This window comes from Chenopodium quinoa, unplaced genomic scaffold (genome assembly GCF_001683475.1).
Source record: "Chenopodium quinoa cultivar QQ74 unplaced genomic scaffold, ASM168347v1, whole genome shotgun sequence".
In the NCBI taxonomy this organism is placed as follows: Eukaryota; Viridiplantae; Streptophyta; class Magnoliopsida; order Caryophyllales; family Amaranthaceae; genus Chenopodium; species Chenopodium quinoa.
In genome coordinates this window covers 202,006-220,982 of record NW_018743051.1, presented here as the reverse complement: position 1 = coordinate 220,982, position 18,977 = coordinate 202,006, and the positions used below count along the sequence as shown (strand labels likewise).

The 18,977-nt window shown below is 33.5% G+C and overlaps 2 protein-coding genes across 2 annotated transcripts; one reads left to right on the top strand and one right to left on the bottom strand.

Moving 5' to 3' along the window:
* Positions 1-5,230: 5,230 nt before the first annotated feature.
* On the bottom strand, positions 5,231-9,105 carry LOC110730961 (peptidyl-prolyl cis-trans isomerase CYP18-2). Its single transcript, XM_021910806.1, has 6 exons — positions 8,902-9,105; positions 8,689-8,784; positions 8,541-8,602; positions 6,976-7,109; positions 6,306-6,390; positions 5,231-5,614 (listed from the first exon to the last, which is right to left on the bottom strand). Exons 1-6 carry the CDS (start codon positions 8,971-8,973, stop codon positions 5,569-5,571), a joined length of 495 nt encoding a protein of 164 aa, XP_021766498.1. The 5' UTR covers positions 8,974-9,105; the 3' UTR covers positions 5,231-5,568.
* Positions 9,106-17,344: 8,239 nt separating this feature from the next.
* On the top strand, positions 17,345-18,977 carry LOC110730950 (casparian strip membrane protein 1-like). The gene is made up of 3 exons (XM_021910796.1): positions 17,345-17,770; positions 17,954-18,077; positions 18,511-18,977. Exons 1-3 carry the CDS (start codon positions 17,466-17,468, stop codon positions 18,724-18,726), a joined length of 645 nt encoding a protein of 214 aa, XP_021766488.1. The 5' UTR covers positions 17,345-17,465; the 3' UTR covers positions 18,727-18,977.

Genomic DNA, 18,977 nt, shown 5'->3' with positions numbered 1-18,977 from the left:
TAAAATGTTGAAATTAAAAATGTTAATGAAGTTAAGGATAATTCATGTACTTATTAATTTTTAGTAGTAACTAGTAAGTAAACATATTTGACCCTTTTGTTAATTGTGGATTGTCAACTATATGAATTTGCCAATTTAGCAATGTTAGAAATGCCTAAACTCTATTGTTCATCATCATAAATTCTGATTTTTGTTTTACACTAGTTGTGGACCCGCGCGAGTTATCAATGTATATTCTCGACTGAATTTGTTATCGGTGTTGTTTCTCGAGTGATTTTTTTTTACTTTGGGAAATTATCACTGGTACACTCCAGCTTTTGGCTTTTATCTTTGGTACACCTCATTAAATTTTCATTATCAGCGGTACACTCATAATTAACACCTAAATAATATAGTAACTAAACCGTTAAACAAACATTAAGTGAGGGTAAATGACAGGGATTTTGTTTAAACTTGACTTGACTAAAATGCCTCCCACTCAATAACTCTCCTTCCAAGCCCAGCTGTATTCATTTACTCCAAGGAGTTTCAGGCTTGCTTTGTGGATTTAAAAAGGGTAGTGGTTATCTCTTGTTGTAAGTTCTGAATTTTTTGGTTTAAATTGCTAGGTTTTAGATGAAATTTGCAAATTCTAGTGAATGGTTGAATTATGTACTGTGGATTGGTCGAATTGTGCTCTAATGTTGCTTAATTTAGCCTTGGTTTATGTTTGTTTTGCATATGAATATGTATGCTTGCTTATTTTTGTACTCTTTTGACTAACTTTATTCAAAATTGATGCCTTTAGTTTGCATGCTATAGTGTTACTGATTTTTGATTATTTTAGGTTTATATAAGGAGGGAAATGTTGGAGGAAAAGGTTGGAGGGAGATTAAATGGGAGGGCTTTGAGGTCTTTTACTCTTTTTTTTTTCAATTAAAATGTGTTGTATTAACAACTAAACATTTCATTAACGGTGTAGTTACTGCAGTAATTAGATGTTAATTATGAGTGTACCGCTGATAATTAAAATTTAATGAGGTGTACCAAAGATAAAGCCAAAAGCTGGAGTGTACCAATGATAATTTCCCTTTTACTTTTTATCATCCATTAAGATTTGTGGTTCATCAAGTTATCAATCTATTTTCTCGACTGAATTTAAGTACCTTGATTATAGTTAGACAAGTTTAAGACTAATTTTTAATCACAACATATGTATGTGTTACAATATTTTCTTGTGATTGTCACTTGCTAGTGACAATTGAATTTTCATAAAAACTACACTCTAATAATCGCTATGACTCTGTTTTTATAGTTTTGCTAATATTATGAAGTAAATTTATGATAACTCCCCCCTCATCCTTTTATCACTTGTCTTAAAGTTTATTCATCGCTTTTTCCTTCATCATTGTTGTATACACTCTCTTTCCTTCTCCCTATCTCACTTGCCTTTTCTATCCATCCCTTACTTTCTCCCACCTTATTGTTCCTTCTTCTCCATCTCATACATTCGAAGGAATTGTAATTGCGGCTTTCTTTCTTAACGTATTAGTAACATACTAACATTGAATTCCTTGATGAAATAATTAAAATAGTGGTATCTCACGCAGCCAAAGGTCGAGGCTTCTTGCATAGAAGGGGAATTTACAACTTGTTGACTTGTCAAAAAATGATTTAGAAGAATTAACAAAATATAACCTCTTCTCATGATTCAATTTTCTCATAAGATTGTCAACAAAGGACAAAGGGCAATCTAGTATTCTGGTAAGATAAACAAAAGGCACCCAGATATAAGATGTTCTCATCACATACCTGTCAATATTATTTTTGCTAGTTGTCTCTTCATGGCAACCTCTTCATTTTCCTATACCACCTTGGTAACTGCCAAAATAAACAATGCAAAATATCAACTACACAGCAAAAGAGTGAATTAAGAATAATCTTTGAAATTTAAAACCACAAATATGTCCTGCGTATGTATTATGAAAATTACAACAAGAATTCCCCATTCAAACTAAACCAATATAAGCAACCGACAATTAACAACTAAATAGCTAAATAAATGCACAAGATACAATTGCAATACACAAAAATGACAAAAACAAAAAAGTAGTACCTTTGCTCCGACGTTCACCAATGTGTCCTCAATAAATATCTTTTTTTAATTGAGCTAAGAACAACCTCACTGATTTGTTTTTGAGGTTTTTTTTTTTTTAGTTTATTGGAAGCAATTAAGCTAATGTTGTGTATACTTAATATGCTACATACTGTTAATGAATATGAATAATGAAGTGGTTAGTGTTTTGAAAAATTGAATGTAATACTCCCTCCGTTTTTAAATACTTGCTCCATTTCTCCATGCGCGGAGTTTTAGGAGAAATTGGAGAAAGTAATAAAATATGGAGGTAGTGGGATAGTTGAGAAAATATAAAATTGTAAAAATGAGAAGTAGTGGAAGAATAGGAGGAGAAAAAGTATTATGTTGGGTCCATTAAGTGTGAGAAATGAATTAAAAGCTTTCCAAAATAGAAAATGGACCAAGTATTTAAAAACGATCGGAAAAGAAAAGTGGAGCAAGTATTTAAAAACGGAGGGAGTATCTAATGTAACAATAAAATTGTAATTACGTCAGTGATTTTCACATCCGTCAGTTTGAAGATTGTTGCCATTGCGCCACAGAGCGCTCCAATGCCAAAAAACAATATGGCGAGCTGTGAAATGGTTCCAAACGCAGCTTTAGTCTTCCGAATTTGCGTGGCGCTCGGAGGAGGTGGTGCCACCACGGGGAGAACGAGCTCTCCAAAAGCGAAGACGGGAGGTAAGTGAACAAACTTTAGCTCTAACGTTGCTCAACAACGGCTCCCGAGAAGAATCTCCGGCGCCACTCATTGTTGATCGATGATGAAGTTTACTGCACTGTAATGGCGAGAGAATAAAAATCACTGTAATTTTGATATTTTTGGAAAAATGGAGTTGTGGGGTCAAGTTTGGTTGGTTTGGGGTCAAGTTTGAGTTTGTTTGGTTTGGGGTCAAGCTTAACCCGACAGGTTCAGACTGTTTTGGGCACGGGGCTTCCAAACGGAGGTTAATGCATATACACAACTTAGGTTGCGCAAGAACGGGTAGTGACACAGATACGGGTATATATGATATGGATACGAGAAAACGTTTATCTTAAAATAAGGGACATGGCTGTGAAATGTTAAAATTGATATCATATATTTTTAAAAGAAGAATTTTACGATATATTTGTCATTCCGTCATCTTATTAGATCATACTATATATGAAGGCACTCATATTATTTAACAATTAGTTTATTTATCTTACTTTACTTAAATTTTCTTATTTAAAAAAAGTTGAATATCCCCTATAATAGTAGGATACAATTTGAGACGTATCGTCATGTGTCCCACGAGTGTCGGTGTTTGACACGGTGTCCAAGGAATATTATTGGCCTATTATTGGAATGGATATTTGTACGTGACTATTTTGCGTCTTCCTAAAACAAACACTAACTTTTTGGATCAAATTAACCGTAAATTTTTTTTTGGAAACAATCTCAGGATAAGAATAGCCTACCCATGATTTCCTGGGACAAAATTTGTCAACCAAAAGTCAAAGGGGATTAGGTTTAAGGAAAACTAAAGCAATCAACTCTGCCTCTTGGTAATTTAAGTTATTGGAAAATAATCTCATATCATAATAATTTGTGGGTTCGTATATTCGAGCTAAATATTTAAAACATAACTCTTTTTTTGAATGTAAACCCCATGCTAAGTGATATATCTATTTTATATAATGATTTACCCTAAACCAAATGAATACAACTGTAATTAGTAAGCAAATTAAGGGCATTAACATTAAAAAATTAGCACCTGATTATTATGTTGGCTTGGAATAAAAACCAACAACATACCAATAGAGGCAACTCCAAAAGAAAAGGCCCTTTTGTATCCCAAAATTTGAGATTTGTCAACATTTTCTCCCTACCTCCGTTTGAAATGTTTTATGTGGAGGCATGCACCATGCGGATCGTGTATCTGTCTCCACAACCAAACTTTAACCTCCGTTGTGTTACTTTTTACCCTTCAGACCGAAGAAGATTGAGGAATTCATTTTACTACTCCAATTCACTAATTATTTAATCTCCCTCCACCTACTGCCCCCTCCTTCCTCCTCCTCCTCCCTCCTCAACCCACAAAGCATGCAATGCATGGTTAAACAGCCATGTAACTATCTATTTATATAGAGCATATCATAATATCATGGATTCATGGGAGGGAACTCAACGGATAAATTAAAGAAGCTAATCCGATAAGAAAGAGTAAACATGAAACTTATATTTTGTATAGATATAGATACAACAATTGGAGGTATCAAAGAGCACATAATTTTGATATCTAGGCATTTGGCATAATATCAAAAACAATTTTTTGAGAGTTCAACGATTTTCATAATATCTAGACTTAAATTATAATTTAATAAAGATATTTATGCTACTTTTTATATCCATTTAAGAGAGCTAAGAAAACATAATCATCTTTTATTGATCTTCTGGTTACTATGTAGTAATACCAGGGCATAACTAACACTTTGAACAATATTGAAGCTTCCAATTTAAAAAGCCCCGAATTACATTTCACCTATAAAATACTCTAAAGAGTCCAATTCATTAAAGCATTCAAACTTACAAAATACAAATGGCTGCAATTTGGATTTTTTTTTTAATGGCAGCAATTTACAAACTACAAACTTTAAAGGGTTGCGATTGGTAAATTTTCCTTTAAATAGGTGATTAAATATATTTTTTAAAAAAAAATAATAATTAAAAAAAAAAAAAAACAGGCTTGTTAGGGTGGTATAATCCAAGAAATCCAAAATCAAAAGAAGATAACCTTAGCAAAGGCAGTTCAAGAACATGGGAACAGGAAGAATGTTGGGCACTTGGGCTATCCTATTCTCTTATTCACCGTTCCTTTTTATAAGCCTTTAACCACCAACGTGGTGTTCCCCTGATCTTACAGAAATACGGAGTATATATTGTAGCTGACAGTAAACTACTACGAACATTCAGGGCCTGTGCGGATCATAGTAGATACATGTTTAATTATAAGTTTCCAAAAATAGTAAACAAGTAAAAATGATTTCCTCTTTTCTATAGTTATCAAAATTATAAGTTTAATTTTGTAGATACATGTTTGAAAAAACCCACAATAATACCTTTTTAATCTAAGTTAACAATTTAGACAGTTTGCTAAAATTATGCCCCTGTATCAAATATTACATGAAATACTAAATAATTTATTTGAACAAAAGAGGCAACTCATCACTAAATACACATGCCCTGTTGTATTTCTGTTAAAGTAGCAAAACCAGCAACTTCAGGAGGTACATCACATCATATAGCCATCTATGGGAGATGGAGTTTTTTCTGTTTTAAAGTTACAAATATGATATTGTGTTGCCAACAGAGTTTGTATGATAAACTGAAAACGGATAGCTGACATCATGAATAGGTTGCCAAGAGAACTTAACAGCATGTTAGATAATGAGCAGAGAGACGCATCTTGTTGACAGATTTTTCTTGATCAATCCTTAACTGTTGCCTTTAGTATCTTGACATCATGAATAGGTCTGCAACAGCAACAACAAATGACGAGTCATCAGGACATAACAAAAGTAGCAGGATGTGAAATTAAGCGGAGTCAAACTTATAAAGGTGTGCTCAACAAAAAAATTAGTGAGCGACATACAAATTGATATAAAGATATCAATGAATGGATAACATAAGTCAGATGAAGCGATTCTAGTATCTCTTATTTCGTGAGGTAGCTTATAGAAGAGTTAAAGGAGTTTAGCAGGAAAAAAGAGGGTAATTAGATATCTTCTTCCCCACCTAAAAGATCTGATAAGCCATGGCGGTTAGTATGGTGAAGGTTTTTTTTTTTTTTTTTTTCCTTCCCTCCTAAAGGATGAGTAATGGTGCTTATATGGGTTACAAGATACCTTGTCAACCTTTTCATGTTTTTCCTCACATCTCATTCTACCCTCACAAAACCATTTGTTTTGATCTAACTTGTTTCACATGAAAATTTCCACAATATAGTGATGTCAATTACTTCAAATCATATAGCAAAATCATCGACCATAATAATCCACAAACTCCAAGAAATATTAATGAGTCAAGGTACTACGCCTACTAGGCTAGTGCAATATGCATAGGCATAACAAAGCATACAGCTTTCGAAAATTTATCCCTAAATAACACGGCTATTGATAAATCTGAAAGAAAGAGAAACAAAAAAAATAAAAATAAAAGACAAACCTATCAGTATTGTCGGTCTGGACACTGCCAAGCCTCTTAATTATCTCCATTCCCTTACAAACCCTTCCAAATATTGTGTGCTTTCCTAAAAAAACCATTACAATATAACAATATTAGAAATTTTAAGTACAAATACGAATGTAAGATGGAACATATAGTCTTTCAATGAGAGCCCTTCGAGAAAACGATTACTCATAGATATCACTTTTTACATGAATGGTGATTTGATATCAGCTATTCAAAAGGAACAAAGGTGAGAAAAGATAATGACAAACTGTCAAAACTTACCACTGAATACAGCAAACAGAAAACAAACCCTCTCCCAAAATAATATACTCAATAAGAATTTCACATAAATTGTGAAAAGCACATATATATGTCCTAATTGCTCCATGTAAAATAACCAAAAACATACATGGATGTTGCTACGTGTATGGAAATATCTGAACTATGAGTTATGTCTGGACGTTATTTGGGATCTAAATTTTACAGCTAGAAACTCATTTCGAATGAGCTTGAAAACAAATCCTATTAAACTAGGATGTGGCACATTGAAGGTCAAACTGAATATATTGAGATGCAAATATGATCGGCTTGACCCTCAATTTAGATAAAAGCCAAAGACAAACACAAGATACTTTTTTGAAGAGGAAATGGGGTGTTGAATTACCATCAAGAGAGGGAGTAGGAGCTAGAGTTATAAAAAACTGGCTTCCATTTGTATTAGGACCAGCATTTGCCATGGATAAAATGCCAGCGCCAGTATGCTTCAATTCTGGATTTATCTCGTCTTCAAAGCGTTTACTGCAGTACATACAAAATTAGTCAAAACCTGAAAGTGGATTGGTAATCATAAAACTAAAGTGGAGTACCAGTGCACGACCACATTTTTTCTTTATTCATTTATAATCCACCCTCATTTCAGATCAAGGGAATAGCGGTTAGTTAAAGCCTCACTGGCACTATATTATTCTCCAGCAAAAGTGCCATTTAATTGAGAAATTGCCCAAAGAAATAATAAAATATTCTGAATGACCTCCTCCTTTTATATCTACATAATATAACAGCTCAATCATCAAGCAGTATTGCAGTAATGTCAATATGTGGGATTTAAATTATCCTTTTTTAGAGATTTCCCTGATGTGCGCCATAGAATTTTCACATCCACTCCTCTAGGGGAGAGGAATGGCACCATATATTCCTTTAATTATGTGAGTAGTTTGAAACACATTCAAGTGAAAATCCACTTCTCAAATTAACCCACAGATATGACAGAGCATAACGACTTCTTAACTGTTGCATTGGTGGAAAACCCCCAAGATCAAAACTTCTGGTTTTCATCTGAAGTTCAACCACAGATTGCCCCTCTCACCCCCCTCCCTCCATAAAGCAAATTCTGGTTTTTTTCATGAGTTACAATGAACCCAAACCAAAAGGACTTCTCTAACATGTCTTACACATAGGTATTCATCTGTCATAGAACCAACCAGGCAACCACTATACATGACATATCAAAACAAGGTATTACATGAGAACATTGTTACTTGAACTTCTCAATTTCACCTGAATGCCCACGTAAAATTCTCAAAACTCCAAGATGGGTATGGATATACTGACACTTCATTTCGGACCAAATTCATAATTTTTATTTTTGTAAATTGTAGCAGTCGAACACGTGGAGATGTGCCTGTGTCCGACACAAATAGCTGATTTTAAGTAGCGTACAGGCCGTACACAAAGGTGAAAATGGTCAAGTTTGCAAAAACAGAAACGGGACAAGAAAATCTTGACCAAATCAAAATTACACACAGGATTCAGAGGATTGTAACGCTAACCTACTTGTGTATTGGTACGTGTATGGCACAAGGTATTCTGAATTCCAAATATTTGTATACAACTCATACTAGTTTTTAGTTTGTTAAACTAAACCCTTGTTGGATTTTTGAGAGAAATATGAGGTCTGAAAACACATTCAAATTAATTATATGTTGAATCAAGGCAAATGTAAGGACATGGTTCAAAACTTCAAAATACCATACTTAGCAAACTCTTCTCTTCCCAGCCACCGCTCGCCCCGCCCCGCCCCGCACCACCCCACCCCGTCCTCGGCCCCCCACCCTCATGTACCCTAGATTATTAGCTTTATCAAGAACAATATACCAAATTGTCAATTCAAACACAAACCCATAAACGAGTAATACAAAATTAAGAAATTGGAAGAGTAAAGGGCAATACCCATAAATTGATTCACCACCTCTTCCAGTTCCAGTAGGATCTCCTCCTTGAACTATAAACTCCTGCACCCAAAATCATCCCAATTAGAATCTAACCCACCAAAATTAACAGCATAAATCATGAAAATAAATAAGGGTAAGTTTAATACTTTGATGATTCGATGGAATATGACATTGTCGTAGTAGCCTCGACGGGAAAGTTCCAGAAAATTCCGGCATGTTCTTGGGGCATGCTTGTTGTACAGCTAAATTAACATACATATTTTGCGATTAAGAAAGTATTTTGTAAAAAAACACAAAAAACCAGGAAAAATTAGCATAATAATAAAGGCAAGCGAAGATAAAAGAGACAGAAAAAGGACCTCAATAGTGAAAGGACCCATGGAAGTCTGTAGAGTGACTTCCGGCGGCCCATCGTCGGCGGTTGGTCCCATCGGTTGTTTAATTGTTCTGCTTATAGTAAACAACGGCCTTAAGCTAAAAGAGAAGAAAGTGTGTGTGTGTGTTTTTTTTATTGAGGAAAAGAAAGTGTGTTATTTTATCGAAAGTGTTTGTGAGTATTTTGATGGTCTAATTGAATTGATGTACGGAGGAACATGTATATGGGTTCCTATTCTTTTCACCTTAAATTAAAAAAAATAAGCTAAGAGATACGCTTTATGCGTGTACATATAAAAAATTAGAAGAAAAAAAAAATTAACCACAAATTAAAAAAAAAAAAAAAAACTTAAGAGCGGTTTTACAGTTGAAGATATACATTCATGTGAAATAAGTGAAGCAATTATTATAGGGTAGTTATGATAGGTAGTTTTATTTATTTATTTATTTATTTATTTAGGGTTCGTTTTATTGTGGTTTTCTGTTTTTTGGTTTTTGTTTTTTAAAGTATATGATGTATGCCTCATAATGAATCAAAAATTATTTGAACTTATTAAAATCATGATAATTTTGAAAACTGACAATAGAAAAGTGGAAACACCTTTTTCTTGTTTCCTGTTTTTGGTTTTTAAAAAAACAGGAAACTGAAAACCAAAACTGATGCCAAACAAGCTCTTAAATAATGGTTTATATTTATGAGTAGTTATGATTGGATATTTTTTTTAATAAAAAAAATAAGTTTTAATTGTGGGTAAATAATGTAATTTTAAAAAAATAGAAGGGTATTTTAGGAAAAGCAAAATTTATCAACGAAGAAGTGCTTTCTCTTTATAGATTACTATAGATAATACTTCCTCCGTTTTTAAATACTTGCTCCATTTCTATTTTTTGCACTATTCATTTGTCCTACTTTTTGACTAATGTTTGTGATTTATACATAAGAAAAAATATAGTCTTTTGGGTATTTGTAGGAATCATCTCAATAATTAGATTATTAATTTTCAATTGTTAGAATTTATACTTATTGATAATTAAAGATATTAGTGATCAAAGATTAGCATCGGCATGCGTGTCCAAGAGAAATGGAGCAAGTATTTAAAAACGGAGAGAGTATTAATTAAAATAATTTCAGTTCATTAAAAATAAGTTTAGTTCAGTAAAATTAATTTCAGTTCAGTTCAGTAAAATTCAGTTTTCTTAATGAAGAATTATAATAGAAAATTAGTAAAAATAATTTCAGTTCAGCAAAAATAATTTAACTTCAATAAAATTAATTTAAGTTTAGTAAAAATAATTTCAGTTCAGTAAAAATAATTTCATTTCAGCAAAATTAAGGTGAAGAGAACGAGACCTTACTCTTAGTTTGTACCAATGGGCAAAATAGCCCAATCCAAGTTACGATTCGGCATAAAATTTGAATAGTCGATAATCATTAATCAACGACATTTTTAACGGTTGAGTTGATTAGCCAACAACTTTTTATTTGGTTGAGTTGATTAACCTATTTAAGACCTATATCTCTACTTTATTAAAAGTTTAACCAAACGGTTATGAACAATATTAGCGTAGCTCTTTGGTCTCTTTTTTAGCCTTTTCTTCTCTACCTTTTAAAAAAATTGAGGTAACTCTTAAAAATAGTGTTTAGAACCACTTAAAACTAAAGTTATGATATAAAACCAATTAAAAGAGATTCTCGAACAAGACTAGATATGATGTGCGCGAGTTAGCCACCTTAGTTTACCTTAAAAGAACAATCAAACAATGGTTTTTTAAGTAATAATTGATAGGTCTTGGTGCCACGTTTAAAATAATTGTCATTTATAATAACTTAACATTGATGAGTATATGCCTTCCAAATCAATCAATCAATAAATATATACTAAAAGACACACCAGCAATAACACGTGTCATCTTCTGGTGTGTCCTTAGTATATATATTTTTTTTAAAAAAATACACTTTTAAAAAAATTCATAGAGAATATATGCAAATTTTTCTTCTAAAAATTAAGAGAAATAATTATAAAATAATATATTTAGCAACTTAGATATCTAACCATATCTTTATATAAATTCCTTTATAAACAATTACTTTTAAATGTATGATTATTTATAGTAAAAAAATCATGAATATGTATGTTCAAGCTAACATTTAATTAGTAGATGAAAAATTATCAAACATAGAATAAAAAATAATATGCCATTAGGGTTCAAAATATAAAAAAGCTTGAATAAAAAATACAATATGCAATCATAAATGATAAAAAAAATAATATTTTAAGTTGCTTGATTTGGAATAAAATAAGAAATTTTTTTTTGACCAAATTATTTATTATATATTTAAATATAATTTTAAATTAATACACCGTAATAAAGAGTAAAAAAAATCGTGCATGGCATGAGATCTAATTTAGTACACTATAATAAAGAAACCAATGCAGTTGTTTTCAAAAAAAGAAACCAATGCTAAAATTGCTAAAATCTCTTTGAATTTCATCCTAGAAAAATTATGTATGGAGTATAATAGTATATCCATTAGCAGGGCCGGCCCAGAGGGCCTCGAGTGCGACCGCCTAGGGCCCACGTCAGAAAGGGGCCCAAAAATTTAAAAAAAACATAGCTGTAGAATTTTACTCTGTAGTTTTTTACTTGTTAAAAAAAAACTTCTTTTAAAAAGAGAACTAGTGTTCGGCCCGGGAGTTGCTCCGAGTGTTACTTTGAGTATTTTTATCATGATATTATTAAAGACCTTGAAGGAATTTTTTTATTGTTGAAAATTATAATATTACAATTATAATAATAAATACTCGTAGTTTTGAATAATTTTTTCTTTTATTTCTAATATGTATTTATATATTTATGTGCATAGATAGAACAACATTAGCTTATAGCTTGGATGGTAATAAATTGATCTACATTCAATGAGGTCTTGTGTTCAAACCTTATTGTATGCATTTTTGGTTAACCATGACACGAAACAAAAATATTCTAGAAGTACATGTGGTATATTGAATGATGATGTGGCATTATGTTGGTGTAAGAATGAGATACAAGTGGCACATTGACATTTTTAGAAACGCTTTTTATTTTTTAATATATAAGTGTAGATATAAGTATAGTAGTATAGATATAGATTATTGCAATTAGTTAGCAATTAATATTAAATTACTTAAATGACAATTAGGTGGAGATAACAATGCAATATAACATCTTCACTTCTTCTTCTAATCTTCCGATTTTTATGAGTATCCGCTTCAAAATATTAATAATTTCATTACACCGTTTCATATTTATTCAATTACCGCAATATTATGCAAATAAAGTTATTACTGCAGCATTGTGTATGGAGACTTACTATTCAAATAATATAAGCTTTTTCATTGTCTTTTATTAAAGATATTCCGTGTAAAATTTTTTTTTACGTAAAGGGCCCTTTTCTTATATTATGCCTAAGGCCCATAAATTTCCACAAATAGGGCTGTCCATTAGTTTGATACATTGATTGTATTATGTTCATCTAGAGTTTTTAGGTGCAAAACTAGCGGTAGCGGGTTAGAGTAGAATCAGTTTGAACACTTTCATCCATTTGAGGATGACTAACATTCGCAATATTTCGCATAAAGATGGGCATCGTGATGTGCCGTGCTGTCGCGGGCCGTGCTTGGCCTTGCCGGGGTGGGGCTCGTGCCGTGTTGTGCCGTGCCGGCTTGGTGGCGGGCCGTGCCGTGTTGTGCCAAGATTTGGCACACCCTAGCCCACGGCACGGCACGACCCACGTGCTTGGCGGGCCGTGCCATGCCGTGCCACGGGCCACCACGATTTTTTTAATTTTTTTATTTATAAATATATATATACATATATATATATATATATATATATATATATATATATATATATATATATATATATATATTATAAAATTAACGTGCCGGCGTGCCGACGATCGTGCCCATGTCGTTCCATGCCATGCCAATTTTCAATATTTGTGTTCACGGCACGGCCAACGGCCCACAAGTGGGCCTCCGTGCCGGAATCGTGTTGAGCTCGTGCGCCCGCGTGCCGGCACGGCCCATGCCTCGCATGAATTACCTTAATTGTGCTCTACTATTCTACTACTCCATGTTTTTTTTTGTTTGTGTGTGTTAGTGATTCTTAAATATTTTCGTTGGCAATTTGAGAGCTTGTGAATTGAGGATATCTTCAACAAGTCTATGAAGGTTTTGAGTAAATTTTTCACTTTGTAGCTTGTTGAAATCTATTGAGTTTTGAGTGTTAAAGTCATATCATGTTTGTATTAGGTTCTTTCATTGGCACATCAATACTGTTCTCTCACCTCTCACATCTATGCACACCTATGCAAGTTTGTTACATATATATATAATTTTATCGTGATTTAATTATATAAAACTTAGGTCAAATTGTTGTATCGACATCTGTGTAAAGTTTAATTGTGTTAGTTATTCTGAAATAGAGTGAGTAATATGTAGCAATTTAGCATAATGAGCGGTTTAATATTCTGGTCAATATAAATACAGTAATAATGATTGTCAATATTTTAAAATTAAGCTAGGGTCACTATTAGAGGTGTTAAAAAACGTTTTTTTTACACAGTAAAAAAACCTACTTGATTATATTGATACTTGACTGGCCCGACTTGAAAAAAAAAATTATATTCAAATATAGACTAAGTTAAACACAATATTTAGCTTGACTCAAATTAAAAATAGACTTTTCTAAAAAAATATAAATAAAAAAGACTTGACCCGAGCTACATCCGAATGGACACCACTAGTCATTATGTTCAACATAATGTCGATTGGCACATATGAACCTTAGGTCCGCACAAGTTTTTTTTCTTCTCAAAAACCCAGAAAAATTGCATAAATTGCCTAATTTGTTTTTATAAAAATTCTGCTTTAACTTCCTAATTCCTCATAAGTTACCTAAATCTCATCTTAGATATCATATTATCATGTATTCCTAAAAGATTTATTTTACTTAGGGTGCGTTTGGTTGGGGGTATTCATCAAAGGGAATGGGAATCAACTGTCCCAATTCCCTTTATTGTTGTTTGTTTGACATTTTTTTCCATTTTCTTTACCCCCTCTATTACCCCAAATCCTTCCAACTTCATTCCCTACCCCCCTAGTCTTTTCAATTCCCCTTCCTTAGCCACCACAACACCACCACCATATACAAACCAGCCACCGCCATCCTACCCTATCCCCACCACCCAGCCACCATCGCCGCACCTCCACCATTCCTCGTCGGATCTCCCCTGCCCATTGTTGGGGCTCCCCCATGCCTCGCCGGAGCTCTCCTCCCCCACTCCCCGCAAAAACTAAGTGAAGAGGGCATCAACGACGGTAGAAAGGATGAAACCAACGGCGAAAAGGGTGGGGAACAGGGGAAATGGTGGTAGGTCATGAGGAGGGTGGTGGCTAAAGTGGTGGTGGTGGTGGTAAGTGAATGGTAGATTTAAGGGGTAGTGGTGGATTGGTGGTTGTAGAAGGATGAGGGTTATGGTGGTTGCAAATGTGATTCCCTTTGTTTGTGTAAAACAAACAATAATACAAAAATGAGGGATTAGCTTTCTTTTCTCCTCCTTTCTCTTTGTTGATTCCATTCCGTTTCCCTTGTGGGAACCAAACGTCCCCTTAATTGTATCATCCTTGGAATTTTATAGAATCCAAAACCAATCCAAATTCGTTTACTCAAACCTAAACAAAAAACTTATTTTACTTTACCTATTTCGTACAGTTTGCACGCTAAAATACCCTTTGAAGACTATAAGATATCTCATTGTGGCCTAATTGAATTCTTTTGATCTTCTACGGTTCCCATGACAACTTCTCAAGATGAAAACAATCATAATGTTCGTGAACACAAAGTCTTATATGTGGCTGGCCACACCGTGTGGAAAGGGTTACTTCGTTAGTGTAATAGGGGTTTACTTGGTCAGTGTTAAAGGGGTTACTTCATCAAGGTTATAGGGTTATTTGATTAGTGTTATAGGGGTTACTCATTCAGTATTACAGGGGTTACTAGGTCAGTGTTATAGGGGTTACTTTGTTTTTTCTTAAGTGGTCACACGCTGTGGCCAGCCACATACAAGACGAGCTCGTTTGTGAATCCAAACTGCCGCTTCTCAACAATTATAATATCAACCAGAACTCGAAGAAGATGACCACGAGCCCTTCAGTTGTGCCTCCACGTGATGATTGCTGCTTATTTTTCGCCATTGCTCTTTTTTTGACCCTTTTTTTGGGTAATTCTACCTCTAGTACTTATATACGAGTATATAAGCTCACCTCCTTTCAGATTCCAGGTTTGACTCTTTTGATGTGTCGTCAATGAAGATTGATAACAATAATAATTACTCGGCGGATATTAACTTAACCCTATCCGTGAAGACGGTGCAATGGTTCTCACATAACAAAGTATTCGAGTCCCTCCGAATGGTACTAGAGTATCGACATTGGAACATCTCGTCATCTATTAAGCTTGATCCTTTCTATCAAGAGAAAGATCGGAATATTATATTGAATGTGCGTGTTAAAGATGCATGTCGACCTTATGTTTTGATGATGACTCAAGGAACCTAAGCAAACTCATATTAGTTTAACTTTCGTTTTTAGCTTTGATTGATGACAAGTTTATGCAACGAAATTCTAGAGTAAGAATGGAGCATGGAACAAGGTCTAAAGATATGCTATGGAAGGATAAAGAAGAAAATCAGAAGTCAAGTTCCTTGAGTGAAGAACTGAAACTCTAGAGTCGGAGCTTCACAGAGTCTCAAGGAGTCTAACGTATTTTATCTTTATTTCAAGCTTCTTGTATTTATGTTAAGTACAATGATAATTGATAGGATTTAAGTGGATTTAATTTTTGATAAAGATTTTATTTTCCATTTTCTAACTTATTTATTTTGAAAAATATCCTTTAGTTAAAATATCTTTTTGATAAAAAGACTTTTTGTTTTATTCATGCTTATATTTTGGAAAATCAGCTATGGAAAATCTTTATTTCAACATGTGTTTACTTTGTTAAAAGAGTTTTGAGAAAATTAAGGAAGCAGTAAAACCACTTTCTTTAGTTACGGTTTTACTTGTTGCCCAAGATCCCACTCCTTACACTTCTTAATTCTAAGGGAGTTGTGGTTAAGTGGTGATTGAGGCAACGATAATATTAACTTCCTGATTCTTCTATAAATAGACTTGGTTTTCTGTTGAGAAAAACACATTTGAGCATTACAATTTTTTAGCTTTCGAAAAGAGTCATAATCCACTTAAGTCCTTAAGTGTCTTTGTACTTAGCATTTTAGAGTTTAATCTTGAGTTGTATTGGGTTAGAGTTTGGGTAAACTCTAGAGTGTTTATTGCTTTGAGTGAAGTAAGGAGAAAGAGAGAGTTAAGAGAGTTCAACTGATTGAGGGATCAGTTGAAGGGGACTTGAGTTCATTGAGGAACTTGAGTTTAGAGTCTTAATTTGTAATAGGTTGTTTGCCCTATTATTATTAAGAGTTGAGTTTAAAATCCCTTGTGGTCGTGGTTTTTCTTCTTGATTAGAGCTAAGAAGTTTTCCACGTAAAATCTCTCTTTGCACTTTAAGTTTTTGTTTAAGTTCCTTTAAGAATTCCGCAAAAATTACCGTAGTTCCTCCACAATACAATTCACCCCCTCTTGTATTGTTCATTCGAGCCAAGCTTTGACTTGCTCGGCTCGGCTCGTTAAGGTTTCGAGCCAAACTCGAACTCGAGTCGAGCCTCGTCGAACCGAGCTATGATCAAGCTTTGACCGAACCGAGCTTGAATAGTTCACGAACAGCTCAATCTCATTATCACCCCTAACCCAGACTATACCATATTATTAGACCTTAAAAATTCATTCAGACTAGATTGATCAATGTGCTTATATGCCATTTATTTAGATTAGTTATTTATTTTTTGACGTAGTACACGCATGTATACATTCCGATTCACAAGTCACACTTATTGTCTTGTCCTTTGATGGATTAGGAAAGAATTAACATATTCTTTGTCAAGTTGATGAGCAAAAATGGCTGCCTAGCTTTTTAGATTGAAATTATGCTTTTTAAATAAGATATACAGTAGCTTTACAACTTCTCTAATGTAAAAAAAAAAAGGTCAACTTTAATTCATATGTCAAAGGTGAACCTACTCTATGACTTATAATTGGTTGTCAAAGCACATAAAATCATATCAGATTACTACCCAATCCATTCATTATTCACCTAAAATTTTATACTATAAAGTAACATTTTAATCATCTAATCCAACACTTAATTATAAAACATACTTAATAAATCACGACCAAACAAAACTACTAAACACATAACTACGTAACAACTCCACCATGCAATTTTATTTAAGAATTATAGAATAAACACCCTATATATGTCTCTAATGTCTCATACAACACCCAACACCTTTACAACTCTCTTAGCAATTATCTCTTGCATAATCTTCTCTATTATTCTTCTTCCTTTCTCTTTACATTTTCAACAACTAACCACCACCAACAACACCGAGATGACAAAGAACGGAGAGCACTACTCGACCCTCGAGGTGGAAGGCGAGAGCAGTAGAACACGCGACACCAAGGGGAAGAGCCCCGTCATGGAGGCTCCATTGATTGGAAAAGACGTTGGACACGATAGGGATGGTGGCGCCGCGGTTAAGAGAGGGGTTAGTGTTATTGATTTTGTTGTGAGGCTGTTAGCTCTTACAGCTGCTCTTGCTGCTACGATTATTATGGGTACTACTGATCAAACTCTCCCTTTCTTCACCCAATTCTTCCAATTTCGTGCTAGATATTATGATCTCCCTACGTTCACGTAAGTTTTCTTATTTAATAACTCGTTACGTGTTGTCATGTAATGTTATAGGTCTAATACTTATTAGACCATAAAATTTATGATAACTATACAACTAAATATCTTCGATTATTTCATAATTTAATTACTTTGATTATTTTATAATTTAATTGAGTATCGTTGCATTGATTCGTTGTTTTGCAGGTATTTCGTGGTAGCTAATGCTATAGTAGCAGCATATCTGGTTCTTTCAATGCCTTTCTCCATTGTCACAATTGTTAGGCCCCTTGTCAAGGCACCAAGGCTTATACTAGTCATCTTTGACACCGTGAGCTTCATTTCTTTTTAATTAATTTCCACTCTTAGCTTTTATTATTCTAATAATTAATTGACATAACATAAGGTTCTTCCAATGACACAGGTCTAACATTTGTACCCGTATTTAAAAAAATTTATAAAAATTTCCTCAAAATAAAATATCATCAAATGATTAGCCTAGCTTTAAAAAAATTTTGATCCAATGATTTTGTTACCATCTAACGAAACAATATTATATACTTCGTATTATATATGGGAACGATTTGCATGAAAAACCTATTCAATTTATATATTTTTTCTGCTACCTCCGTTAATAGTTATCTGCAATTTTAGGGTATTATTTGTGAGGTATAAAAAATTCTAAAGTTGCAGATAATCATTAACGGAGGTAGTAGTAAACCATAGTTGTGATTATAATCTTGGATGTTGATATTTATGTGTAGATCGCGTTGACTTTGACTATCTCTGCTGCTGCTGCGGCTGCTGCTATAGTATCCTTGGCTCACAAAGGGAACACAAACACAAACTGGATTGCGATTTGCCAACAATTTGACAATTTTTGCTCGAGGTCTAGTGGAGCAGTGGTGGCATCATTTGTCACTGCAGTTTTTTTCGTATTGCTGGTTATTCTCTCCACCGTTGCTCTTAAGAGCCATTAAGACAAGAAATCGAAAAATGGAAATGTATATGTAAAATGTAATTGGTGGTTTTGCTTTTATTGGTGTTGTTTTATTTAGACTTATTATTGAGTGTAATCACTAACTAATGTGAATCAGTCATATTTGTGTTGGGAAAAGTTGTACATGGATTGGAGATTTTAAGGTTCAAATATTGTAAGCATGAATGATGAGCTTTTAGCTTGCATCATTTACTCTTGTTATAGTAATGGATAATTTGTGATTGTTTTGCA

Coding starts and splice junctions, on each gene's coding strand:
- LOC110730950 (XM_021910796.1), top strand. CDS start 17,466: ATGACAAAGAACGGAGAGCACTACTCGACCCTCGAGGTGGAAGGCGAG. Junction 17,771..17,953: donor TATGATCTCCCTACGTTCAC/GTAAGTTTTCTT, acceptor GTTGTTTTGCAG/GTATTTCGTGGTAGCTAATG. Junction 18,078..18,510: donor TACTAGTCATCTTTGACACC/GTGAGCTTCATT, acceptor ATTTATGTGTAG/ATCGCGTTGACTTTGACTAT.
- LOC110730961 (XM_021910806.1), bottom strand. CDS start 8,973: ATGGGACCAACCGCCGACGATGGGCCGCCGGAAGTCACTCTACAGACT. Junction 8,785..8,901: donor TGGGTCCTTTCACTATTGAG/GTCCTTTTTCTG, acceptor ATGTTAATTTAG/CTGTACAACAAGCATGCCCC. Junction 6,391..6,975: donor TCCTACTCCCTCTCTTGATG/GTAATTCAACAC, acceptor TGGTTTTTTTAG/GAAAGCACACAATATTTGGA.